Consider the following 24,348-nt stretch of genomic DNA (forward strand, 5'->3'; position numbering starts at 1 on the left):
CTGTGGAAAGAACTGAAAACTGCTGTTCACAAATGCTCTCCATCCAACCTCACTGAGCTCGAGCTGTTTTGCAAGGAGGAATGGGAAAAAATTTCAGTCTCTCGATGTGCAAAACTGATAGAGACGTACCCCAAGCGACTTACAGCAGTAATCGCAGCAAAAGGTGGCGCTACAAAGTATTAACTTAAGGGAGCTGAATAATTTTGCACGGCCAATTTTTCAGTTTTTGATTTGTTAAAAAAGTTTGAAATATCCAATAAATGTCGTTCCACTTCATGATTGTGTCCCACTTGTTGTTGATTCTTCACAAAAAAAATACAGTTTTATATCTTTATGTTTGAAGCCTGAAATGTGGCAAAAGGTCACAAAGTTCAAGGGGGCCGAATACTTTCGCAAGGCACTGTATATGCCTTCCACAAAATGTCATTATTTTATTGAAATAGTTTAACCTGCTTTTTCGAAATAATCACTGATCTGGGTTTCAAGTCAGTCTATGAATATCCCCGATTTGTTCCAAATTCAACCAGAACCATGTATAATGAACATTCCCTAATTGCTAAAACGCTGTTAGCGGTAGGTGGTACCGCAATGCCACGCGACAAACTGAGCATTCATTTTCTAGAATCAATGTTCATTGGGGTGGCAGGGTAGCCTAGTGGTTAGAGCGTTGGACTAGTAACCGGAAGGTTGCAAATTCAAACCCCCGAACTGACAAGGTACAAATCTGTCGTTCTGCCCCTGAACAGGCAGTTAACCCACTGTTCCTAGGCCGTCATTGAAAATAAAATAATGATTTTTTCTTAACTGACTTGCCTAGTAAAATAAATACTCCCATTTTAGTAGTCTGCTCTGCGCACTATTTGAGGAGTTGAGACATAAAAAGGGTATCTTAGAAAGATGAACTTCTCCTCTTATTACAGTAAAATAATTTCTCAATCTGTTTCGGTGTTAATATGACCAATTCTGTTGGACCAAACCTCAAATGCTAATAGCAGTTGAAATGAAGTAGAAGAAGTGTTCTCTCATCGCTGTCGTTGTGAGTGGCAAGGGGAGAAGCTTGGTGTGTGTAAAAAGAGAGGAAGAGGTGAAGCCAGAGGTTTCACTCTCGCCAAAAACTGTACAAAATGATCCCAATGAGTTTCCATGGGCTTATTTTGGACCTAAGCTTGTCACCTGCCTTTCCACCTTTGGACAACGACACCCATTGTTAGGGCAGAGATATGAGCATCTCATCATTATATACAGATCTCTGGTGTAAATGGGAAGGTGCACACAGCACAGAAGGAGCCAAGACCAAAAAGAGAACAAGTGGACTTAAACGCTCTTAAAAATGTTTTTCAAGTGTGAGCATTGCACATGAAAGGGAGTTGGACAGGAAGAAACCTGTATGAACCCATCATCCATTTACTGTGGCCATCTTACTGATCTCTCACCATAACCAGTTGTTCAGTAGTCTTTTTAATCAAAATCAAAATAGACCCACTTTCCATCCACTGAGCAAGTTGTGTAATCCTCATATGGCCATGGTTAAGCACTTCTTCATTTTGGAATGGGTGACCGGGATGAGCTGTGATGACAATGTGGGGTGACACCATCTCTGAGGATGTGAGGCACACCACACGCAGACATATTATCACCTGGAAGTGAGGAGGATTCATGTTATGATAAAGTCACTTTATATGCTGAGGTTAGTGCTCCCCTTCAGTTCGCAAACTAAGCAGCACTTTGGCAGCAAGCCACATTCCAAAAGTGACTTAAGTTTGGCTTTTCCACCCATTCAACTGCGTTGATACAAAGCCATATTCCCTAAATTTCCCTCAACATCAAACCAACAAAGTCTTCCGCTTCAACACTCTCCAACCAGTCTCTTCCACTTTGCACCTGAGTCACAGAATAAAGGAAAACCAAATCATTTGGTCTGACTGACCACATGCCCTCTTCAGTATTACCATGGTCTACCTAGACCCTGTGCTACCCAAGCCTTAGTAAATGTTCCACTAAACTACAAAAAGCTTTTGCTGCACTGCAGACACACCTCTCACTCACATGGCAATTACTCATTATTACTCATTATGTTTCTAAATGTAGCTTGAGTTAGAATGATTTAATTCAATTGAAGTAACTGTCTAGTGAAAATCTCACTTTTAAAAGTTCATAGTGTTAACTCATACCCAAATAATGTTGTTGACTTGTCCTATACTCGTATTTGTGGCCAAAGCATAAATTGGAGAAAAAAAAACACTTTAAAAAACACACCTTAAACGAAACAAAAATGCTTGCCATTTCCTCAGAGGATGAGCTGGCCAATCAGCGGTCTGCTCACATGAATTTTGATAATGACCGGTATACGCCCACACATTGTTGTTGGGGTACGCCCACACCATTCCAACACAGATAAGCTGCTTTTCAACATATTTAATTGCCATTTTTTGGAAAGGCAATCAATTTCACTTATATGGTAAGTAATTATAGGTCATATGTCATAGAAATCTGGAAACACTTTAAACATGCAATACAATGGTATGGCCCCTGTGTGTTGTGGAGAATATCTGGAATTATCACAAGTGCTCAACAGTGACACCCATTGGGCCCCAAGAAAGTACAGGTTGGCGACAAACTGTACAGTACTTCTTCCTACTGTACTGTTGTGGACTGTGTAACTGTTGCATGATTATTGAATGTGAACACTGTGCTGATTGCACTCAAAATAAATATTTATGCATGTAAAGAATGTTTCAAAAACCACTTGCACGGAGAGCAGATTAACCATTCACCATGAATATCAAGTGTAATGACACTGACATAACTGCTGTGGGTAATTGACAACAAATAGGCCCCTGAAAGACATCTTGACATACCTGTGACATTTGGGGTCTGAAGTTGATCTCCTTTAGGTCCACAGACCCCGGTGAGAGGTTGTGCAACATTTGGCACAAGAGCACTCCGTCTCGTAGCGCCTGTGCCAAGTCGAACACGGCCGCAGAAGGCCACACGACCCGGTGGTTTGGGGGCAAAACCTTGCAGTCTATCAACCATCGCCCGCATTGCCGCCACTCTTCCATGTCGGCTTGGGGGGTGCGTTCCACACTCAAATTCGACAGCCGCCTCCGTGGGCAAAATTCAGCCGCTTCCAGTGCGCAACCGAAGCAATCCTTCCACCAGTGTTAAAATCCAAATCTCAATTAAAATGTGATTAGTTGTATTATTTTCCCATGTATTAAGGAAACGGATAACTTTACAATTATGGTAAAACAGTGTTCTACTTTAGTTTTCCGATTAAGTTTATATAATTGGCTCCAGCTCACAATATGTCCAGCTCTGTTCAAATAGGCTATGTCCAGTGGAGCAGTCAGAACATGTCCAGCTCAGTCTTTTGAACAAGTGACGTGAGTTTCTGACCATAACATTCAGAAGTTGACGACACTAAATGAACACGATGTAATGTGTAAATTACCTTCTGAATAAACAGACCAATGTGAACTACCGGGAAAACAATTTCCTTTTCTTCATTCTCGAAGTTGATTTTGCATATCCAGAAGGTGTTAGAACTCAACTCATAATCCAGATTGTAGGCTAAACGTTTTAAATCACAGATAGGCTATTGGGAATAATAATGCCCCAATATCTTCTTTGCTTGTGTATTAAAGCCTACCAAATTGCAATGTTGAACCTATCATGCAAGCTTGCTGTCCAAAACCGTTGTCTCCGGAAAAAAATGACTTTGAACAGCTGAGACAATCAGTTCTGACACTCAGTATAGAGCGACATACCATTGTATTTTGCGTAACTACCCAGAGTTTCTGGTTGTTCAGAGTTTCTCTATACAATTTCCTATGCCGCTCTGATAGATAACGATTACATTTCAATGTAAAACACTGTGATAAATCAAATGAATTTTCTTACGATGCCACACTCAACATTCAGCCTATCCACAATGCACTCGAAAACATATTTCATAAACTCCCAACAGAAACATGTCCAGGAGGAAAAAAATCACGTTCTCGTCATTCTCAGAATACCAAACACCAACTTTAATGGAAAGAAACGTTTAAAAATGCTCCAATAAACCGTTTCTATGTTCTTTCTTGTTCCCCCTCCGCGTTTTTTTGTTACGGATTGTGGTGTTCTGCAGTCTCTCTACTCCCCGCCGCGCTATTCTGAAGGTTTGAGAGAAAGCGTGAACGCGCTTGGCTGTAGAGAGGGCGGCGATGTTGAACGTGGGTTCAGTTGGTTCTGGTTACGCACGCTCACGTGTGGGAATGATTGTAATGCACATTTTAAGAAAGTTGAAACTCATTTACTGCATTTCGATACAATTTAAAAAATCTTAAATGCTATTTGGAGAACAGCAAAAATGTATGTAATCTTATTCATAAAAAGGGATCTTTTATCATAATAAAAATAAAGAAAAGGTAGACAAATGCGTTTGCTTTACGGAACTTTTTGTTGTTGCAGTTTTAAAACTGCAATTCTACACATTTTGCAATTACTTTTGCCATGTTAATATGATATTTGAGTGACAGTGACTAACAAAATCAATGGGGGCCACCTGGAGGTCAGGACCCCTTCAGCCATGATTACTACATTTACATTATAGTAATTTAGCAGTTAGTGCATTCATCTTAAGATAGGTAGGTGGGACAACCACATATCACAGGCATAGAAAGTACATTTTTCCTCAATGTCGTAGATATCAGTAAAGTCAGAGCTAGAAGGGGGGAAGGGGTCAAGTGCAAGTGCTGTTTAAGTTTTGTGTGTGTGTGTGTGTGTTGGGGGGAGTCGAGGTGAGGAGGGTTTCTTTTGCTGTTCCGTAGGTAAGCACCATGGTCTTCTATTGGATGCGAGCTTCGACTGGAACCCAGTGGAGTGTGCGGAGGAGCGTGGTGTCGAGAGAACTTGGGAAGGTTGAAAACCAGGCAGGCTACAGTGTTCTGGAGAAGTTGATGGGGTTTGATGGAAGAAGCGGGGAGCCCAGCCAACAGCGAGTTGCAGTAGTCCAGACGGGAGAAGACAAGTGTCTGAATTAGGACCTGTGCCTGTTCCTGTGTGAGGCAGGGTTGTACTCTACAGATGTTGTTGAGCATGAACCTGCAGGAGTGAGTCACTGCTTTGATGTTTGCAAAGAACGACAGGGTGTTGTCCAGGGTCACGCCAAGGTTCTTTGCACTCTGAGAGGGCGACACTGTGACGTTGTCAACCGTGATGGAGAGGTCTTTGAGCGGGCAGTCCTTCCCTGAGGAAGAGCAGTTCCGTCTTGTCGAGGTTGAGCTTGAGGTGGTGGGCCGACATCCAAGTTGAGATATCTGCCAGACACGCAGAGATGCGTGTCACCACCTGGGTGTCAGCAGGGGGAAGGAGAAAAGTAGTTGAGTGTCATCCGCATAGAAATGATAAGAGAGATCATGTGAGGATATGACAGTGCCGAGTGACTTGGTGTATAGAGAGAAGATGGACTAGAACCTAGCCCTGGGGGACACCAGTAGTGAGAGTATCTGGTGCAGACACAGATCCTCTCCACGTCACCTGGTAGGAGCGGCCTGCCAGCTAGGATGCAATCCAAGAGCGTGCAGAGCCTGAGACGCCCAGCCCTGAGAGGGTGGAGGAGGATCTGATGGTTCAGTGTCAAAGGCAGCGGATAGATCTAGGAGAATGAGAACAGGGGAGAGTCAGCTATGGCAGTGCGGAAAGCCTCCGTGACACAGAATAGTGCAGTCTCGGTTGAGTGACCCGTCTTGAAGCCTGACTGGTTAGGGTCAAGATAGCTGGCTAGACTAACTAAACTAATTTACTAATCTAAAATAGTTTAAAGATGAAATATGACAATATCACATAGAAATGTGACTTATAGAGTTGTCATTCTCATTGAAAGTAAGTCTAAGAAGCGGTAGACCTGTTATTTTATGTGCCCTATTTCTATGCTTCCCTTTCTTAAGTTTAATTTGTGTTTCTTTAACTTTTGGTTTTGATACACCAGCTTCAAACAGCTGAAAGTACAATATACTTGGTTACGAAATAGATATTTCACAGCAGTTTAGATGGTACAATGATTCACTACACTATACTAGCTTGTTTTGTCACATAAACTGAAATTAGGCAAACTATTAGAATTTTTGCAACCAGGAAAATGCAGTGCGATTTCTGCATAGTGAATCTTTAACTGACATGGGCTAATTGAGTGACTGTCAGTGAGTGACATAATAAGAGGAAAACTGCTGATGCACAACCAAGTTCTGAAATTGGACCTTGTGTATTCTACTATTCCAACTCTCAACAGTAGGTTGAGACCCCGACTGATTGTTGTTGAAAAAATGAGAGGTCCGGACCTCAGTGTCCTCATATGCTCTACTGCACATTCCAAGGATGATTTATTGTCAGTGTATGGATACAAAGTAACCTCAACTTGCAGGTGTATCATTCAGGTGTATCGTTCAGTGTTTGAGTGAAACAATGTAACACATATTGCTTTAGAGCTACTGCATCCTGTTCCCAGCCTTCCTCCTCCCATAATCTCTTTTGCGGGGTCAACAAAAATATAGTATCACAATTCAATTTACTCAAGATATACGGTTAGCCTATCATATTATCTGTAATGGATGTTGGGTAGGCTATGTCTGTGTTGTTTTGTCATGGATTGTGGCCAGCTACAGAGTGAGTGATGGCCCCAAGTTGCAGACACGATTAGTTGTCACTGAAGTTGTGGCATTGATCCATCATGGCCCAGGGCTGTTCGAGGCAGAGGTAACATGTTCCATATGCCACTGTGAGAAGGGGGGGTCACACAGTACAAGTCTCCCTCCAGCACAAACCAAGTAGGGTAAGAGCTGGGGTGGGCAGTGACTGATGTATAGCCCTACACTGAGCCCTAAGGCAATGAATCTGCCATTGGAAATGGGCATTCTATTCTTGCACTAAAAGATGAATGTATGGTGGGTTAGGTAATTTCATTTATTCATGCAAGCATGGAAAGTGATTGCTGATATCAACAAACAAGTCTCCTGCAAGATAACTTACATACTTAAATGGCTAATTCATAACTCACCTTAAAAGACAATAGTTCATCATATATCCAAGAGAAAATGTCCCCCCTATAATCATTGGGTTGACATTCACCTAACAGCACGTTTGGGGTGTGTAACTCACTGTCATGTGAATCCAGCAAACACACAGCTCAAACCAAATCTGTCACCAGATTTTAAAAATCAATTATATATGGCCACCATCTAGTGGCCTACCATTGAACTGCAGATAGCCCTTCACAGCTATCCTTTGGGTTTTGTGGCTACTGGCTAGCATATGCTAATCATATTAAATGGCACATCCAGTCCATAAGCACTAAAAACATCCCACATTATGGTTTTAGAGTACATTATAAAAATGTGTACACTGGTCTTACTTAATTAGGCCCAATCGCTTCTTTGGAAGCGTAGGCCATCGACCACTCCTCTCCTTAGTATCTGCATGACGGTCCCACCTCCAGGTGTTTCTTGGGCACCCTCTTTTTCTTCTCCCTTGGGTTCCAGGATAGAGCTTGACTGGTGATGATGGAACACGGCTTTCAGGGTTGTGGACGGTCCATCCACATCTTTTCCTCTGGATCTCCTCATCCACCAGAAGTACACGGGTGTACCTCAGTGAGTGAAAACAAGTACAAAGAGAAAAGTAAAACGGATCAACATGCAGAAAATGAGAAGACAAATTCAATAGGGTCTTTTGAATTTATTTAAAAAAAAATATTTCACCCGATTCCAGGTTAGCGGTTACATTGTTAGCTTCTACCTCCAGTCCCCACCCCCCTAAATACCACCCTCAGTCCCATATTGCAATCAACAAGCCTAAAACTACTTACACTGAATCCTTGATTTGTTTCGATGACTGACACTTACAGGAAGATACTATAACAGCTCAAAAAAGGGTATAAGAAAGTTACAATAAACTTGCATGCACATCTAGGATAAAAAGTAAACATTTGCTTTTGAAAATATAAAAAGGAACTATTATATTTGACCAGGGCCTAGAAATGAACTAAAAGCTATATATGTGTGTATATATATATTTGTTATTTTGTGTTTTGCCTCTAAAAGACATTCTTAGAAAAACCTGATAGGGCCTGTACTGGAGAACATTGGTATAGGCAGAGAAATGCATACAAGATCATTTGGGGAATTTTGCAGTTAAGTGCAACCTGGTATGTGGGACAAGCCACAAAATTACACAAATATTTATTTCCACCATAGCCTAAAATAATGCATATGACCAAATGCATAATGTATCAACTTATTAACAGTAAAGAAAACCCCAAGTGGTTTCAATGTTCAAGTTATTTTCAACAAATTCCAGAAAAAAAACTGACCACAAATTATACTTCATGAAATAATCATATGCATTCTTACAGGAGTGGAATAAATTGTAATGATATTCTCTTATGAATAATTAACCATTTGTTCACTAAGATAAAAATAAAAGATGAGTTGAACTAAACTGAAGTCATAAGAGGCTGTGGCATCTAGTCACGATAAAACAAGGGACCTAGAGGTAACAAATTACATTCAGAAATCAATACGCTACACTTCAGAGGAAGACTCACATTGTTTACAATATTGTCCTGCTTTCATTGTCCAAACGTGACATCAACAGAGAAAAAGATCAGGGGACACGGCACTGGCGTTTGGAATAAAGCACCAACAGATGGCGGGTGTGCTCTGCAATATTCATGTTCCTACGCCATTGTACTAAAAACGTACACATAGGTCAGCTATGTAGTTTTGGCCATCCCATCTTACATAAAGCAGTGATGTACACAATCATTCATGGCACCATACATACATTCATCAGTGAAGATGGTAAATTAAGCAAGAGGCATGCCAGGAAATACATGTACAGGAGGCCATCACGCCTAGTGGTTGTCATGTTATGAGTAATGAAACAAACTGTTGAGTGAATTATTTTATGGTAATTTCTTCTGCCCAAAAGCGTTAAAAGTCTAAATTCTTTAAGTTAAAATCTTCATCAATAACCTCTCAGACCAGTTACCATCGAGCAGACATTTTTGCTAAAACTTTACATACTGCCGAAAAAAAGACCATGTCAGTTATCATACAAAGAATAACAGCAATCAAGTTCCACTATTAAATAAAAATCTTCAGATCATTCAATTTGACTGTATATGCTGCTGAGGACACACAACATGATTGTTCAGAATAATCTGAAATGTACCCCTCAGAGGCAAACAAGGTTCAGTATTTGTCGAAAGTCAAATGATTGGAGAAACAACCCAAAACAGACATAAGCCTATTTCAAGAGGGCCCTCCTCATCACGAGGGTGAAAAATACTTGAGAAGCGTTGATAATTTTTTGTGAAAGTAATTGAATAGATTGTTTATGCAGCAGGGCTGAAGCTAGGAGGTGGACATGGGGTTCTGCGCTGTCTTGATAACTATGCAACAACTCCTTCACATTGAGATGCACGTTGATGATTGTATTAGGAGAAAAAAAAGACATCTGGCATTCATCCAAGAGTGTATTACAAAATGCTTGTTTTATGTTTGGTCGATTTTGAACACATCCCTTTAAAAGTAAGTGGAAACAAAAAGAACCCTGTCAAGTCATCTATAAGTCCCCATGTTCTTCTTTTTCTGACATGGCGTAACATTTTGTTGTTTTTTCCTCATTAAATGTTTTAGAAGGGGGAAACCACTATAACTGCATACAATGTTTATTTTTTAAATTTTATTTTTATACACAGGGTAAAAATAAAAAGGAATAGTTCCCAGCGAGTGTTTGGGCGGCTCTTTTCAGTCGGAGTCGCTGCTGTCAGAACTGGACCCACTGGAGCTGCTGCTGCCCGAGTCTGAAGAGCTACTGCTGCCGCTGAGATGAGAAGCACCAGTACCGGACCCAGCGCCCTTCTCTGGAAAGAGAGAGTAAGAGGATCATGCACGAGACGCGTCCAAACGTATTACATATCTATGTAAATGAGGTGCAAATGCTAAAGATAAATACTTTCTCAGATGAGTAAAACATTTGTATGCGCTATGATACCCATGTTTAAAATGGACTTGCATTTTTTGTATTTTATAATTGATAAAGCTAACAAATATTATCACTGTTGAATTATCACTGTGAATCATTGTAAGGTTTGTTTGTGTGTCAATTCATTCTGTAAAGGATGGGTTGCCAACTGGCAGTTTGACAAAAGAAAATCCATTCATTCATACACACACATGGTCACACAAGTGTTGAAGAGACAGGAGATGAAATGACAGGACCCCCCCCCACAAACAATTACATTGTTACAGTAACCATACAACTGTCCAACTCAATAAATATTAGGGATGGGCATTTTAAATAATTTCCCCTTTCAAATAATATCATACAATTTTTTTCTGAAATCCAGATAGTCGAAATAGAATATAAAATATATTTAAAAAATGTTTCAACTTGGGAACTGGCTTGATGAGCAGCCTGCGCGACTTGGGAGAGAGGTGGTGCTCTGCTTGGCTGCAGCAGCAAGGGGGATAAGCATGGGGTGGTGTGTTTGACATGGGAGGGAGAGAGAGTGTAGCCATACAGACTCACACTAGTTAGACAAACTTGTAAATGCCATAAATTATCTATCATCCCATCTGGTAGGGCCCGTCGTGACTGCATCAAATCAATGTAAAGATGTTAGCTAAGACAACCAGCTACCTAGACTAATTGAAGCCATTTCCTGCACTTTCCATCGTTGTCTTCCACAACCCCATTAAGATTAAACAGCCTACCTGATCATTGTAGCCTACTCCTTCTCATTTAGCTAACCTAATTCCATAATTTAAATTCCATTTTGCTTTGATTAGTCAGATATCACGTTGCTTGCTACACATGGATCCTCTAACTGTATTACACTTTGATTGGCTGACAAATGTGTGAAACCCGCGTAGGCTACGGTATATCTTTTTGTGGGGTGCACATCAAAATCTACATTCAAAATGTTGTTTTATTGAATTAAGAATTCCATATAGATTATATTTTTAATGTGTATTTTATGTATATTTTCACAAGTATTCAGGGTATTTTGAAGTACCGATGGGATGATTTTCAATACCGTCCAAACTTATTTATTGTTATTAACAAAAATGATAACTTAACTGAATTTAGAAGTTAACCATCTAAGATGTGCCAATTACACTTTCTCCAGCTCAGGGCTCCATCTATGCATTTGGTTAGCTAACTTGCTAGCTATAACATTAGGTGGGTAGCTTGCAATATCAAGCTTCTTGTTAACAGCAGAGACAATCAATCCCCTTCTGGATCAAGTGTGAGTAGCCTTTTGAGATAGTTGTATAACTTTGAGCTGGGCTGTTAGGGCTGTTTTTTAAAGAAATAGCTGCAATGTAATACAGGTTAACCCGGTATGGTACAGGAAAGGTATGGACATCTGGATACTGCCCAACCCTAACTCGAATACTAACGTCTGTTCAGATTTTTGAATAACCGTGCCCATCCCTAATAAATATATGACATAGCATATATAGATTTATAACCATAAAAGACCGGATGACTAACTTCCTGGACCACAGCATACCAACAATGAATGGGTGAACTAGGTTAAAATGGGAAGCAAGACGGGGTCCACGTGCCCCCGTCATTACTCTACGCAACTCCTGCTGTCCCTTACGCTATGGTACCTTTTTTGGATGTTTTCTTTTTGTCGGTTTTGTTCTTGTTGCTGTTGTTACTGTTCAGCTGGCCGCTGACATCCTGTAGCCTCTTTTCTAACTCTTTCTTCTTTTCCTGAGCCAGCTCCTCCTTGGATCTCGCTCCCTTGCCCCCAGCGGCCGCTGCAGGAGACACACAGCGGCACGCTGTGAGCACCATGGCCTTCCTGCCCGGACCCCCGCCGATGTGGTGACAGCTAGCTAGCTACTTCACAGCTATGGCCTAGCGCCTAATGCCTAAAACCTGGAGGACTACAGAGGGCAGGCAGCAGGTTCAAAGCACAGGTGAGACTTTACGCTCTTGGACTTGAACAAACTTCCATCTCACTTGCTAAATTTGCTGTTAAGCGAGGACTGTACGGGAGTTATCTGTCACATGATATGACACACTGCCTGACTCCACTGCGCTGGGTCCGAGTAGGAGCCGATATTAGCAACATAACAGCAAACCCTGTTCAGGCCCATAACATTTTATACAGGAGGTCCATGTATACTGCATAGATCATCTACATCCAGAATGGCATGAATTTGACAAACAGTACCTTGTGTTCAGTTAGGCTACATGTACACAAAGCAATCATTTTTTGTTATTTCGTTGACCTAAGCAGCCACTGACCAAAAACCAAAAGGCCGGAAGAAAATTCCTTTTAAGGAGTTCAAAAGGGTGGGGACCACCTGTATATCAAAAAATAGCAGTCAACCGGAAGACATGCAATGAGGTAGAGGGAAGGAACATAATCTAGCTCAGAAAAAAATACCAAAAAGGGAAAGAAAATCTATCTAGTACTTAAAGAGATGCGAGTAAAAGCTGCTACACTCTTCACGCAAACTACGCAAATGTAGCGATGGAGCATAATTTTCTATGTAGTTCTACGTATTTTTGTGTGGCTCAAAATTTGGAACGGACCGTATACAACGCTCCGTCGCTCTGTTTGCGTAGGGTCCTTAACAGTAAAGCAAGACAAGGTAGGAGAAAATACTTAGTAGAGGGAGTAGTAGTAACAGGCTGAAGGACAGTGAAGGTATCAGTGAGGTTCAAGTAGGTTCAATGCATGAGGTCTTCCATCTCAGGACTTACGTTGGGGTTTCCGCTGTTTCTTCTGTAAACAGGACTTGACGTATCGCTCGAGTTCGCGTAGGGTGGAGGGCTTGAGCGTCTCAAAGTCAATCTCGATCTCGTCTGGATTGGAGTCTCGCAGCGAGGGCTCTCGGGACTGGATTATGTGCACTACCCGACCAAGCTTCTCCCCTGGGAGCCTGTTGATGTCCAGGCTGAGCTGGCGCTTCTCGTCGTACGCCATGGGCAGAGACTCTTCGTCAGATTCGTAGCCCCGGCCCCCCTTCTTTGGTTGCCTAGAAGATCAAGAAGCCAGAGCAGAAATGACAAATAGCCAAGGCTTTCATGGTGTTTTTTATTATGAGAGGCTGAGCAGAGCCCTAATACGTCAGAGAAAGGGAGGCCTTACCTGGAGCCAGTCACTGTGCTGTTGGCTTTCCTTGAGGGCTTCTTCTGCTGGCCCTGCTTGGCAGGCTGCCCAGGCTTGGCCTTCTTCTCATCCGTCTTGGTTTTGCTATGCTTGTTGTCCTTGTCTTTCTTCTTCTTGTCTTTTTCTTTCTTTTCTTTCTTCTTCTTCGGTTTGCTCACAGGGCCCTGAGAGAGCGCTGCAAGCTGTTCGTGGACGGCCTTTAGCTGGGGAGAGGTGGGGTGGAGGAGTTAGTGGTCTGCCGTAAGGGTATGCTAGCACTTCAAGCCCTGAGGGACTAGAAAAGGGGTAGGTATGAGTTTCCCAGAAAGAAATGCTCCACTTTTTACCACTTGAGTGAATCATACAAAATTGCTTAAGTTCCTATTTCGAAAGGAAACTAGGTTATATAAAATGTGGCATTACTTTAGGGAAAGCCATGTACACTAAAACAAATCACTACATAAGTTAACCTCCAGTGTTTCCCTTAGGATTTTTTCAGCAGCGGTGGCAAGGGTAATGACTGTGAGAATGTCACTTCTGGTGACATTCTACACCAAAATGCATGAAAATTAAATGTTAACACCATCTGAAATATAACTGATGCGCATTACTGCACTGTAGGGAAATGAGGAGCAAGCGTTGGCTGTGCGCTCGTGGCTCCCATTCGCGCCACTGCTCGCTCTGTTACAAATATACATTGTAACTTGTCACTCATCTCAAAGGGATAATGTGAGATTTTGGCAATTAAACTACCTTCAACTTCCTTCAAACTGCAAGCAGAACCATAAAAATGGTATAAATGAGGTCATCTGAATCAGGGTAAGTAGAAAATTGACAAAATCTCGCACTATACCTTTAAAAGCGCATACATACAGGTCCTTTTTATTATGTATTTTTTGGAAGTGGCGGCCAAGTTTATCAGTGTCGGCTCGCTGCTGCTAAATAAATATAGGGGAAACACTGCATTGTGACACATACAATGACTTTAAACACGGGAAACTCTTCACATCAACTTTGACATATTGATTGCTTATCTACTTCACAACTTACAGAAAAATAGTACTCTATGCTATAACTTTTTAACAACGGATTTTTATTATCTAGTATTTATTTTTGTACTACCAATTCTAAATGGAACTAGGTAAGCAATCTGAGCTGTTTTTATCCCTTTGGTGCATAACATGAGCAAAAATGAAGAGAGCAGTTTAAAGATCGCGCAAAAACCCATCCAAAACACCAGTAAATCAGAAAGGAACCCTCTAACAAGGGAGAGGGAAACAAGTTGCATACTCCTTTCATTGCCTCAATTTAAGTTGGAAACAACCTTCAGGCAATCGAGAGAGAGAGAAATAAGAATATGTCTACTTGGTCAGCCAGCAAACATACCAGGGAGAAAACACACACATTCAACATTTACACAACCATATAAACTCACACACATCTGCCACTTAGTGTCGCACCACCTGTAACTCGCCACTCCCTCCCCACTATTAACCCTCGACCGCTTGCTCAACTAATGCAAAAAAAACAAAAAAAGTGAAATAGCGGCATTGATAATAAACTGAGATCAATAAGGAGGTTAGTGGGGAGGGGACCGGGAAGTGAAAAGCAAATCACCTGAAAATGCTTGGTGCACCCGTTTTTTCCCCCCTGCCCGCTACCATTGGGGCGCTCCACAGAGATACACTGGTAAGAGAGCCAAAGGGAAATGAGGGGACAAAGATAGAAAACTCCAAAAAAAGAGATCAGAACCATTTTAAAACACCATGTTATGACAAGAGCTATTGTGTGGTACCATAATGCAAAAACGACATTGTGATGTTTTCAAAAAGAAGGCTTTTGTTTAGGTAGTGCATGCAAGCCATCTGTACCAGTAGGTGCATGGAAATGCACAATTTAAAGCGGTAGAGGGTTACATTTAAGTGCTATCAATAGGGAGATGACGAATCAGTGGAGAAAGCAGTGGTATGCATGTCTGAGGGGAGAGTGGGAGGGGTTAGACTGGATGTAAGGTGGCAGCCCCTCCATCTCTGTCTCAGCATTTTGGAATGGATAAGATGGCTGTGATGTGAGAAGAGAAGGTGGGAGGAAGGCCCTCCCTGAGCCCTTCAGGTTAGAGGAGTAGTCGGGCGGACCTCGGATCTGAAACCCACCTGTTCCGCACCCACCTGTTCCTGCAGCTCGGCGAGCCGGGTGGCCCGCTCCTCCTCTGAGTCAGAGCTGTCCGAGCTGGAGGAGTCACCGCTGCTCGAGTTGTCGCCTTTACTGACCAACCCGCCTGCACCGGGGCTCAGCTCCACCGGCTCATCAGGCATCTTAGCGAAACGCATCTCAAACACATCCTGACAAAGACACACAGGCAATTATGGCGAAAAGAAAAGTGACAGAAAGAGACACATTAGCGATAAACCAACCAATTCAATTTTACATACATTTTTCAAATGGGATCCAGAGAAATATTTAAAATCCCAAACATACCTGGAGTTTTCTGGCCATGGCAACAACCTCATGATCTGGAGGGTTATACTTGTAACAATTTGAGAACATTACTCGAACATCCGCTGCAAACATCTGTGCATCTGGATACTCCCGGGCGTCTATCTTTTTCTGAAAATCAACAGCAAGTGTTATCCAAACAGCTCATGGTTGAGCAACCACACAAGCCAACACAAAGGTAATGATTAACTGTCCAAGTGAATTCTGCTAGTGTACGTGCTTTGTTCTGTGGTGCGTACTTTGACAGTGCTGAGGTCCATGGGGTGCTTGATGATCTCGTGGTAGTCATGTAGCTCCAGAGCTTCAGCATCTACAGGCTTGTAGAAGGGCCAGGCGTAAGCTGCGTGTTTCTTCGACAGCATCTCCTTCAGGATACTGTCGCAGTACTTGAGCTGCTCACTCATTCTGCTCCGCTTGCTGCTGTGCTGGCCCAAGTCCCCTTCCACCAGGTCTTTCTTGGGAGCTTTGATGGGACGGCCTGTACTCTCCCGTCTGGACATCACCTTGCCCTGCTTGCCCTCTGAGACGGGGCTGGGCGACTCACTCCGGCTGGCTGTGATTGCAGATGTCGTGGGGGTGGTGGTGTCTGCTTTCCTCTTTACCCCTTTCTTCTGGATGCACAACAAACACAAACACAAAAAGGCACACCCTCACAGGTGAGGTTCCATTCAAAAGACTAAATAAACATTTGTATGCCTGATGAAAACTGTACGGTGACTTACTTTGACAAGAGGTTGTGATGGTGAGACGACGGGTAACATTGGAGCATTGGGCGAGCTCTGGTCAGCTGGGACGTTCGGGGTGATGGCAGTCATTGGAGAAGAGCCAATCACAGGTGTCGTAGAGCCAGATAGGGACGATGGTGACTCACCTCCATCCAGACCAACTGCAGCAGGTGAAATTATTAGAGGTTAACTCACAGTACATGGGGTATTTTATTGGCAATATGCACCCATTTTCTCCACTTTTTTTTTTTTTACAAGATATCTATGGATCTACCCAAATTATAAGGGTCTATAGTTTCAGGAACAGATGAACAGTGGCTTATTACCTATGTTCTTGCTTTTCTTGGGTTTGGGTGTGGGAGGCAGAAGCTCCACCTCCTCCTGGGGCATCATGGCAACTTTCTGCAGGAAGATCTTCTCCAAGGCCTGTGCCATCAGGACAATGTCATCTGTAGGCTGTTGGGCAGAGTAAAAACAGGAAGTGAGAAACATGAGTGGGAAATACAAAGAGGAAACTTGAGATCAATTTAAAAACGTAGAGCTTTGGGAGAAGCCCTGGGAGAATCTGGAAACATATTAGACTAATATTAAATCCAGAATAAATGGACCCCTAGGAGAAACAGTCTGTATTTACTCTCTTGGAGTACTCACCTTGTTATATATGTAACAGTTGGTGAACATGGTGTTGAAGTCCTGCATGCATTCACTGGCACTCCAATAGTAGTTATGCTCCAGTCTCTTTTTGATGGTTCCCATGTCCATAGGTTGTTTTATGACCTTATGGTAATCCTGATAAACAGAACATGAAAAACATTGTGAGCATTGTCATTTGCAGTAATCTATCTATAGTCATTGGCTTTCTGACAAATATAACACCCATTATCTACAGTCTACTCACCATAAGACCCAATTTGATGGCATCAACTGGCACGTAGAAAGGCCAGGCAAAGTTGTGCTTCCACAATGTCTTGACCATTACATTCTGCATGTATTGTAGTTGGTTGGTTTTACGACCTGGTTTGGTGGGATTAGTCACCTCCGGGGGTGGGGGGTTGATTCCCTGAAGAGGGGCCGGGGTTGCGGAGTTGACAGCAGACATGCTTGCGATGGGAAGGGGGTGGTATTCTAGGAGTCTCTGTTAACTCTCAGATGGACAGGGCAGGAGACAGACACCTTCTCAGTGGGTAGTGTAGTTCTGTTCTTTCTGCTCTTTAGTGGACTGGGGGGAACTGCAGGTCATTGCAGGGCCTGATCTTTTGACCTATGAAAAACAGAGCAGTGTGATGGCCATGAGTCTTCAGCATAAGTGTGGCAGCCAAAAATCCATGAAATAGGTATAATACCTCAAACCTGAAATAACATGAAAGGAAGCAATTCTGATAAGAAAGTAGGGCCTTTTCATCACAATAAAAAAATATGTCCGATATTGTAATAGGCAAATGTGTCCCTGGAAAGATGTGTTGTCATCTCCAGGTTTGAGGCACATTATCTATACCCCAATCTGCAGCCTGCACCTCATGTAGCTTGGTCTTGGTGTTGCATTTTTCTTTGACCATAGAATTGTATTTGGCATGTGGAGACAGGTACAGCTTAGTGATCATGCAAATGTACAGGAAGCTAAGGTACAATTTATAACACTAAATAATAAATAAAAACTGTCTAAATAACCTGCTAGCAATTCATAAACCACAGCAACCACAATCCATTTTACCCCATACATAACCAAGCAACCTGCAAAACTGACTGAGGACAGCACAGCTGATCTAGCAACAAGTACCACCCTGAGTAGAGTAATTGCTCTAGCTGTGATAACGTTAATGCAATCTGTACTAAGGACAGTTCAAGAATGACAAATCCACAGACATTGTCCTGTATCTCTTTCAATGACTAGTAGTAGCTACTAGCGTTACACAAAACATAGCTATATTTGACCGTGAAAAAAAATGTAGCTGGCCAGCTAACTGTGTGTATATAAATCAGTGGTAGTAACGTTAGGTAGCTAGCAGCTGACGTAAGGGCGGCGCTGCCTCCCGCGTAAACAATCACATACACTAGTTTATTAACGTTAGCTAGCTAAATGGCTAGTTACATATAAAAGCCATCACTAGCTGTATAGCTTTTATTCGTTTCGTTGAAAGCGCTGCAATACTGTATGTAACGGCACCGTATGGCAAAATATTGGAATTAGTTATCTAGCTAAATTGGTTATGATATATGCTCAACAAAACGCGTGTAACTTAGCTAACTATACTAGCCAGCATCACGCGCGCGCGGGGGGTGCAAAGGGAGCTCGGAACACTTTTGGAACAATTCGCGCGGACTCCTTTGCACTCCGTGGATCGAGTGTCCAGACTAGTGCCGTCAAGCTAGCTATCGTAGCTAGCTTATAGAACATTTGAGACGTAGCTATTATTCACTACAGTATACATATGAGACCACCTAGCTAAATATGAATACACCAAACCCAAATAGGTGGTATTATGGGCTCCATTGCAACATTCTCCAAAAAGATGGCGGGCATATGTTATCCTTTAGGTATCACTAGGTAGAGAACGTTAACAGCCGATTTAACCCCCCCCACCCCACACTACACTACCTAGCTAACTACGAGCAGTTTCAAGAAATATATTTTACAACTAAATAACCCTCCTTGTTTTATCTGGTTTCTGCAAGAGCATGTAGCTATTGCTACCACCACTGCGTAGCTAGCTAATTTGCCCACACTAATATCTTGTTAAACGTTTCGCGCCCATATTGCCAAAATATTTAACCCAATAGACAAGTAATTTGTTATGCTTTGTTGTATTGTTGCAATGCGCTGTCAGACGTAGCTTTGCTGAAAATCTTCGGACGTTAGCTAGCTTGCTTAGTTAACGCTAATAAGCGTTTCAGCACCCACTTTTTCATTACACTGAAGTACGAACGTTACATGGTTCGCTAAAGAAACGCTATTATCATAATAATTATGGTGAAATATAAACATTTTAATGCATTACTTTCTTGAGGCCTCCGATGGGTTTGCGTGTAGCTGGCAGCCCGAGTTGCTCTTGCTTTATTTGAGCGAGGCCGAGCAGCATGAAGATGAGGTTGCGCATGCGCACGGTTTGTGATCAATTTACTGGCGCTGAAGACTACGCTCCCCCAACATGCGTGTTGTTCAGTGTATATACTGCACATTACTATCAAATATTTTCGAGTATACTGAAAACCGAAGTATGCAGAGGCCACGCTAAATAAATAAATGGACTGCAATAATGTGCAATACAAATAAACAGCTGGAATTACTTTATCTTCAGCTTGCAATGTATGCCATGGATGGATGACTTTAGCATTGATTATGGATATTTCACAAATCTTTTTAACTTTATATTCACCTGTAAACATTCAAAGGCACAGTAATGAGTGCTGACACCTTCTCCCTGTTGTTTCTCCTGGTTCTGTCTGCTGTGTTTTACAGAGAACCAAAACCTCTCAGGCAGGGCGTCTCCGGTTCTGCACTCCTACCTGGCAGGTTGGTCTAGGACACCCCAGCCTTATAATCACTCGATCGGTCTGTCTTGAGCACACTCATTCCTGTCCCTGATTCTGCTCAGCCTGTGCCCTCTTTCGAGCTGCCCTCCACTGCACATAGTGATAATAACTTGATGGTTAAGTTTGTATAACTATTCATACACGTCTGTATTGTTGATGTGTCTTGACATGTGTAACTAGGTTTCTCTCAGTCCGAAACCTAAAGTTTACAAACGTGATTCTAATCAGAACCACCGTTAAATCGTCCCTCCACGCTTGCCGTAATGCACTGCCTAAGCACACATGCGCAATGTGCGTCTTCTTCACTGCCACATTCCCCGCCTGAGCCCTAAACTGAAACGAACTGGCCCTAGATTTTTATTCGTGCTCAATTAGGGCGAAAATACGTTCATCGTATTTATAGCCTAAACACATTCGTGTAATTGATAAGATTTCTTCCTGAAGGAAGAAAAGTCAGCCGAGCAAATACATTTTAACATTGGGCCTTACCGTGAGTATCCCTGATTTTATTGTTTGAATGGAGTAACGTCAGCTAGCTAGCCTGGTAACTAGTCGAGCTTGCAATTTGCATGTGCAGTGAGAAGCTAGACAAACGAGAGAGTAAGGCCATCTGTGTTTAACATAGTTAACTATATTTTGAAGGATAGGATTCATACAACAACTACCTGGATTAAAACCATTAGCTAGCTATTATCACCAACAAGATGCACACTACGTTAGTGTTTGTGAACAACATTGCTAGCATAGCTAGAAAAAACACAGGCCCATCTGCGGTAAATGAGGTTACTATAGCTATCTAACTCACGGTAATTGGTTTACTTGCAATGGCAGTTAGCTAGCTGGCCAGCCAGGTAACATAGTATCTCCTCTCTTTTTCCAGACAAACGAACGTCATTATTACTTAGTTAACTACTCGGCTCTACCTAGCTAACGTTACTTAGCTGTGCCATCCATGACTGGGTAGGAAGCCAGTGTGGGGGTAGTGTCAGTGTCGCTACGTTATTAACAAAATCATACCTAGGGTTCAAAATCATATCCAATATTGTTATATTAATCTACAAACTAAAGGGTAGCGTCTTGCGTTGTACCTATACAATGTATTATCCTTACATTTCCCCTGACATTATCGTCATCGAAAAGCTGACTAAACTCAACTCCATTGTCGTCACTAGTTACCACAGTCAGAATGCCTGCCTACTCGACCAATCAGCTGGAGTGTGACGATGCGTATACCGTTTTACGGTTCGTGGGGAAACGACCAATCAGATGAGGGACATGGGGTGTTTCTCAATATGCATGCTACGGTGTTCCACATGCTCAAATATTTTTACAACTAAACCAAAATATGCCACAGCCTGTCGTTTCCAATGGTAACAAATTAGTCATAGTGGGCAGACCAAGCACGAGCTAGCGAGATCCTGTTGGCGTGTCCTAGCATAATTTCCATATTTGCGTTTGGGAACGTCTACGTGAAGTGCGCGTGTGCAATTACCCCCTTTTTGCACTTTCTAAACAACGCGATAAAAAATCAGTCTACAAAACCTAGTCCACTCTGTTCATAACAGATTAGTTTTGGAAACAGAACTGTATATCAAATATTTAATTCATGAGAAGATTGGCATAATGTTGCCCAAATCCATCTACCATATTTGGTAGTGAGTGGAAACGCGATAATAAAAAAAATCAGTCTACAAAACGTAGTTCAATGCTTCACATTTATACCATCCAGTGAAATATCTATCTGTGTTCTCATGCTCCGAGTGTATTCACCGACCACGTTTTCTTGAGTATGTTCTTGTGAGGATGAGAGTGTGGAGAATGCATAAAACAATACATTTGAGAAACACGTGCACTCCCCCTGCTGTATTACCTCACGTGTCACTGAACCTTCTTCCAGCCAGGACAATGGCAACAATAGACGAAATATATTTATATATATATAAGAGAAACGACATTACTTTAAGACATGAAGGTCTGGCTACTTTGAAGAATCTCAAATATAAAATATATTTTGATTTGTTTAACACTGTTTTGGTTAGTACGTGATTCCATATGTGTTATTTCATAGTTTTGATGTCTTCAATATTATTATTTAAAAAATAAAGGAGAGCCGCACACTCTAGGAGCTCAGATGCAAAAATATTTATGTGTTTATTTTTCGACAGACAAGCTGTCTTCATCAGGATATAATGACAAACACTGCGGGGATGACTCATTTATATAGTGTCTAAATGTCTGTAATCATGGCCAGGTGTGGCCTGATATCATTGGTTAATTCTCATATATTAAAATGGCATACAGGAAACAAATGGATAGCGTACGATCATAGATACAATTTGGCTACATAAGCCTACAAACATTTACAATAGCAAAATCACAAGAATGGCTTCAGATCTAAGTCTACTTTGAGACCGAAGGGAGCAAGGGTCTTTTAAATTAAAGATCCAAGCAGCCTCTCGTTTTAACAATAAATTGTCGAGGTCACCCCCTCTCCTAGGGAGGGTGACATGTTCGATGCCAATATAACGTAGAGACAAAATCGAGTGGTTTTCTTCCAAAAAGTGGGCCGCAACTGGGTAAGTCGAGTTTTTGCACCTAATGGTGCTCCGAGATACGTCCTTTTGTTTCGCGCTTTGTTTTACCCACATCATTTATACCACAAGGACGAGTTATAAGATAAATAACTGCCTTAGTGGAGCACGTGATAACACCTTTTGATTGGGATCTGTTTTCCTGTTGGGGCTGTTTTGAAGGATCTACATTTATAAGTTCCATTGTATTGAGCACAGCCATTACACTTTTAGTTTCCATCCAGTAGGGGTGCAAATACATGTTCTGCAGGGATATCTTGGGATGGTAAATCAGAGTTTACCAGTTGATGTAGAAAATAGTGAAAATAAAGAAAAACCCTGGAATGAGTAGGTGTGTCTTAACTTTTGACTGGTACTGTAATTGTTAACATATCAAGATAAAATATTTTAGTCACGCAACATTTGAGATGTGAATATTCAACATTTCATTCTGAAGTCAGAAGTGTATTTTCTCTTGATCTGCGCAAATAATGTCTGCCATTGATTTCAATAGATTATGTGTCATTTTTACGTGGTTGCCTCATTTCTTTTTATACTTTCTGTTGGAGCTTGTATTGATGTTATTTTGAAGCATGCAAACGAGTACGCATTGGAGAAGTGCCCTCCGTGTTCCAATTTGTGTGCTCGGAGCACGGTAGTATGCATTTTGAGAAACTCCAATGGATTTCTTTTATTTAGTGATCATCAATTATTTGGTTATTTGTTAGCTATAATAAAACCAACCTTTCCAAATGCAAAATGGTAATCAGATGTCTTATTCTAACTCAGCTTATGATGTTTGCCCTTACTCATTGTTACTTGTCTTAACCGTAAATAGGTTTTCTCCAATGTCTGCGTTTGTTTTTAAAACGGCATGAAGACAAACCAATTGATACATGATTTTGGAGATTCTTTTCGTAATCCACAAGTAAAATGTACAGTTTCACATTTATTTATTAAATTGGCAGATTTTTGGAAGATTTTAAGAGACTTCAACCCTGTTACCTTATTTGGCACAGGAACTTAATAAAGGCATTTATTTAACTTAAAATAGACTTGCACCTTTGGACTTGCATGGCACTTTTTTTCTAGACACGCAAAGCTTTTTACCTGCTATTTATTTAATTGGCCCACCCACCCCCTCTTCAGAGGACAAACGTAACTTTGTTTTACATTTCCGTTTTTTTGTTAATAATTAATGTACAGTTGGAGTCTGACGTTTACATACTTAGGGTTGGAGTCATTAAAACTCGTTTTTCAACCACTCCACATATTTCTTGTTAACAAACTATAGTTTTGGCAAGTCAGTTAGGACATCGACTTCGTGCATGACACAAGTCATTTTTTCACTGATAATTCACTGTATCACAATTTCAGTGGGTCAGAAGTTTACATACACTAAGTTGACTGCCTTTAAACAGCTTGGAAAATTCCAGAAAATGATGGCATTTCAATGTATTTCAAGGCCTACCTTCAAACTCAGTGCCTCTTTGCTTGACATGGGAAAATCAAAATAAATCAACCAACACCTCAGAAAAACAATTGTAGACCTCCACAAGTCTGGTTCGTCCTTGGGAGCATTTTCCAAATGCCTTAAAGTACCACTTTCATCTATACCATCAATAGTATGCAAGTATAAACACCATGGGCCCACGCAGCCGTCATACCGCTCAGGAAGGAGAGCGTTCTCTCCTAGAGAAGAACGTACTTCGGTGCGAAAAGTGTAAATCAATCCCAGAACTACAGCAAAGGACCTTGTGAAGATGCTGGAGGAAACGGGTACAAAAGTATCTATATCCACAGCAAAACAAGTCCTATATCGACATAACCTGAAAGGCCACTCAGCAAGGAAGAAGCCACTGCT

The 24,348-nt window shown here is 41.6% G+C and overlaps 3 protein-coding genes across 14 annotated transcripts in view; 1 reads left to right on the forward strand and 2 right to left on the reverse strand.

The window, feature by feature from the left end:
- LOC112219368 (guanine nucleotide exchange factor VAV2) overlaps positions 1-5,315 on the reverse strand; it is a 1,336,992-nt gene extending 1,331,677 nt beyond the window's left edge. For 2 of the 5 annotated variants that reach the window (XM_042302259.1, XM_042302257.1), the window contains exon 1: positions 2,859-5,315. In XM_042302259.1, coding sequence (XP_042158193.1) covers positions 2,859-3,062 — 204 coding nt within the window. In that variant the 5' untranslated portion in view covers positions 3,063-5,315. The remainder of the gene's footprint in view (positions 1-2,858) is intronic. The other 3 variants (XM_042302260.1, XM_042302258.1, XM_042302261.1) reach the window with 2 other exon arrangements.
- A 2,386-nt stretch (positions 5,316-7,701) lies between these two features.
- Positions 7,702-20,116, reverse strand: LOC112219364 (bromodomain-containing protein 3). 8 transcript variants are annotated; one of them, XM_024380544.2, is made up of 13 exons: positions 19,758-20,116; positions 17,282-17,644; positions 17,035-17,172; positions 16,710-16,839; positions 16,381-16,544; positions 15,898-16,269; positions 15,641-15,769; positions 15,316-15,504; positions 14,780-14,848; positions 13,163-13,386; positions 12,775-13,049; positions 11,667-11,819; positions 7,702-9,907 (listed from the first exon to the last, which is right to left on the reverse strand). In XM_024380544.2, exons 2-13 carry the CDS (start codon positions 17,480-17,482, stop codon positions 9,792-9,794), a joined length of 2,160 nt encoding a protein of 719 aa, XP_024236312.1. In that variant the 5' UTR covers positions 17,483-17,644; positions 19,758-20,116; the 3' UTR covers positions 7,702-9,791. The 8 variants fall into 8 exon arrangements, with proteins under 8 accessions (XP_024236312.1, XP_024236313.1, XP_024236314.1 ...); XM_024380545.2 differs by lacking the exon at positions 19,758-20,116 and adding an exon at positions 19,380-19,514 and having other exon boundaries at positions 15,898-16,266; XM_024380546.2 differs by lacking the exon at positions 19,758-20,116 and adding an exon at positions 19,380-19,514 and having other exon boundaries at positions 15,331-15,504.
- An 85-nt stretch (positions 20,117-20,201) lies between these two features.
- Positions 20,202-24,348, forward strand: part of LOC112219366 (WD repeat-containing protein 5) — a 29,194-nt gene continuing 25,047 nt past the window's right edge. The window contains exon 1 of the mRNA XM_024380552.2: positions 20,202-20,404. The gene's annotated coding sequence lies outside the window, so the exon portion shown is untranslated. The remainder of the gene's footprint in view (positions 20,405-24,348) is intronic.

Source organism: Oncorhynchus tshawytscha, linkage group LG20, assembly GCF_018296145.1.
Source record: "Oncorhynchus tshawytscha isolate Ot180627B linkage group LG20, Otsh_v2.0, whole genome shotgun sequence".
NCBI classification, from domain to species: Eukaryota; Metazoa; Chordata; class Actinopteri; order Salmoniformes; family Salmonidae; genus Oncorhynchus; species Oncorhynchus tshawytscha.

Coding starts and splice junctions, on each gene's coding strand:
- LOC112219364 (XM_024380544.2), bottom strand. CDS start 17,482: ATGTCTGCTGTCAACTCCGCAACCCCGGCCCCTCTTCAGGGAATCAAC. Junction 16,840..17,034: donor ACTGTTACATATATAACAAG/GTGAGTACTCCA, acceptor TCTGCCCAACAG/CCTACAGATGACATTGTCCT. Junction 16,270..16,380: donor CATCACAACCTCTTGTCAAA/GTAAGTCACCGT, acceptor TTGTGCATCCAG/AAGAAAGGGGTAAAGAGGAA.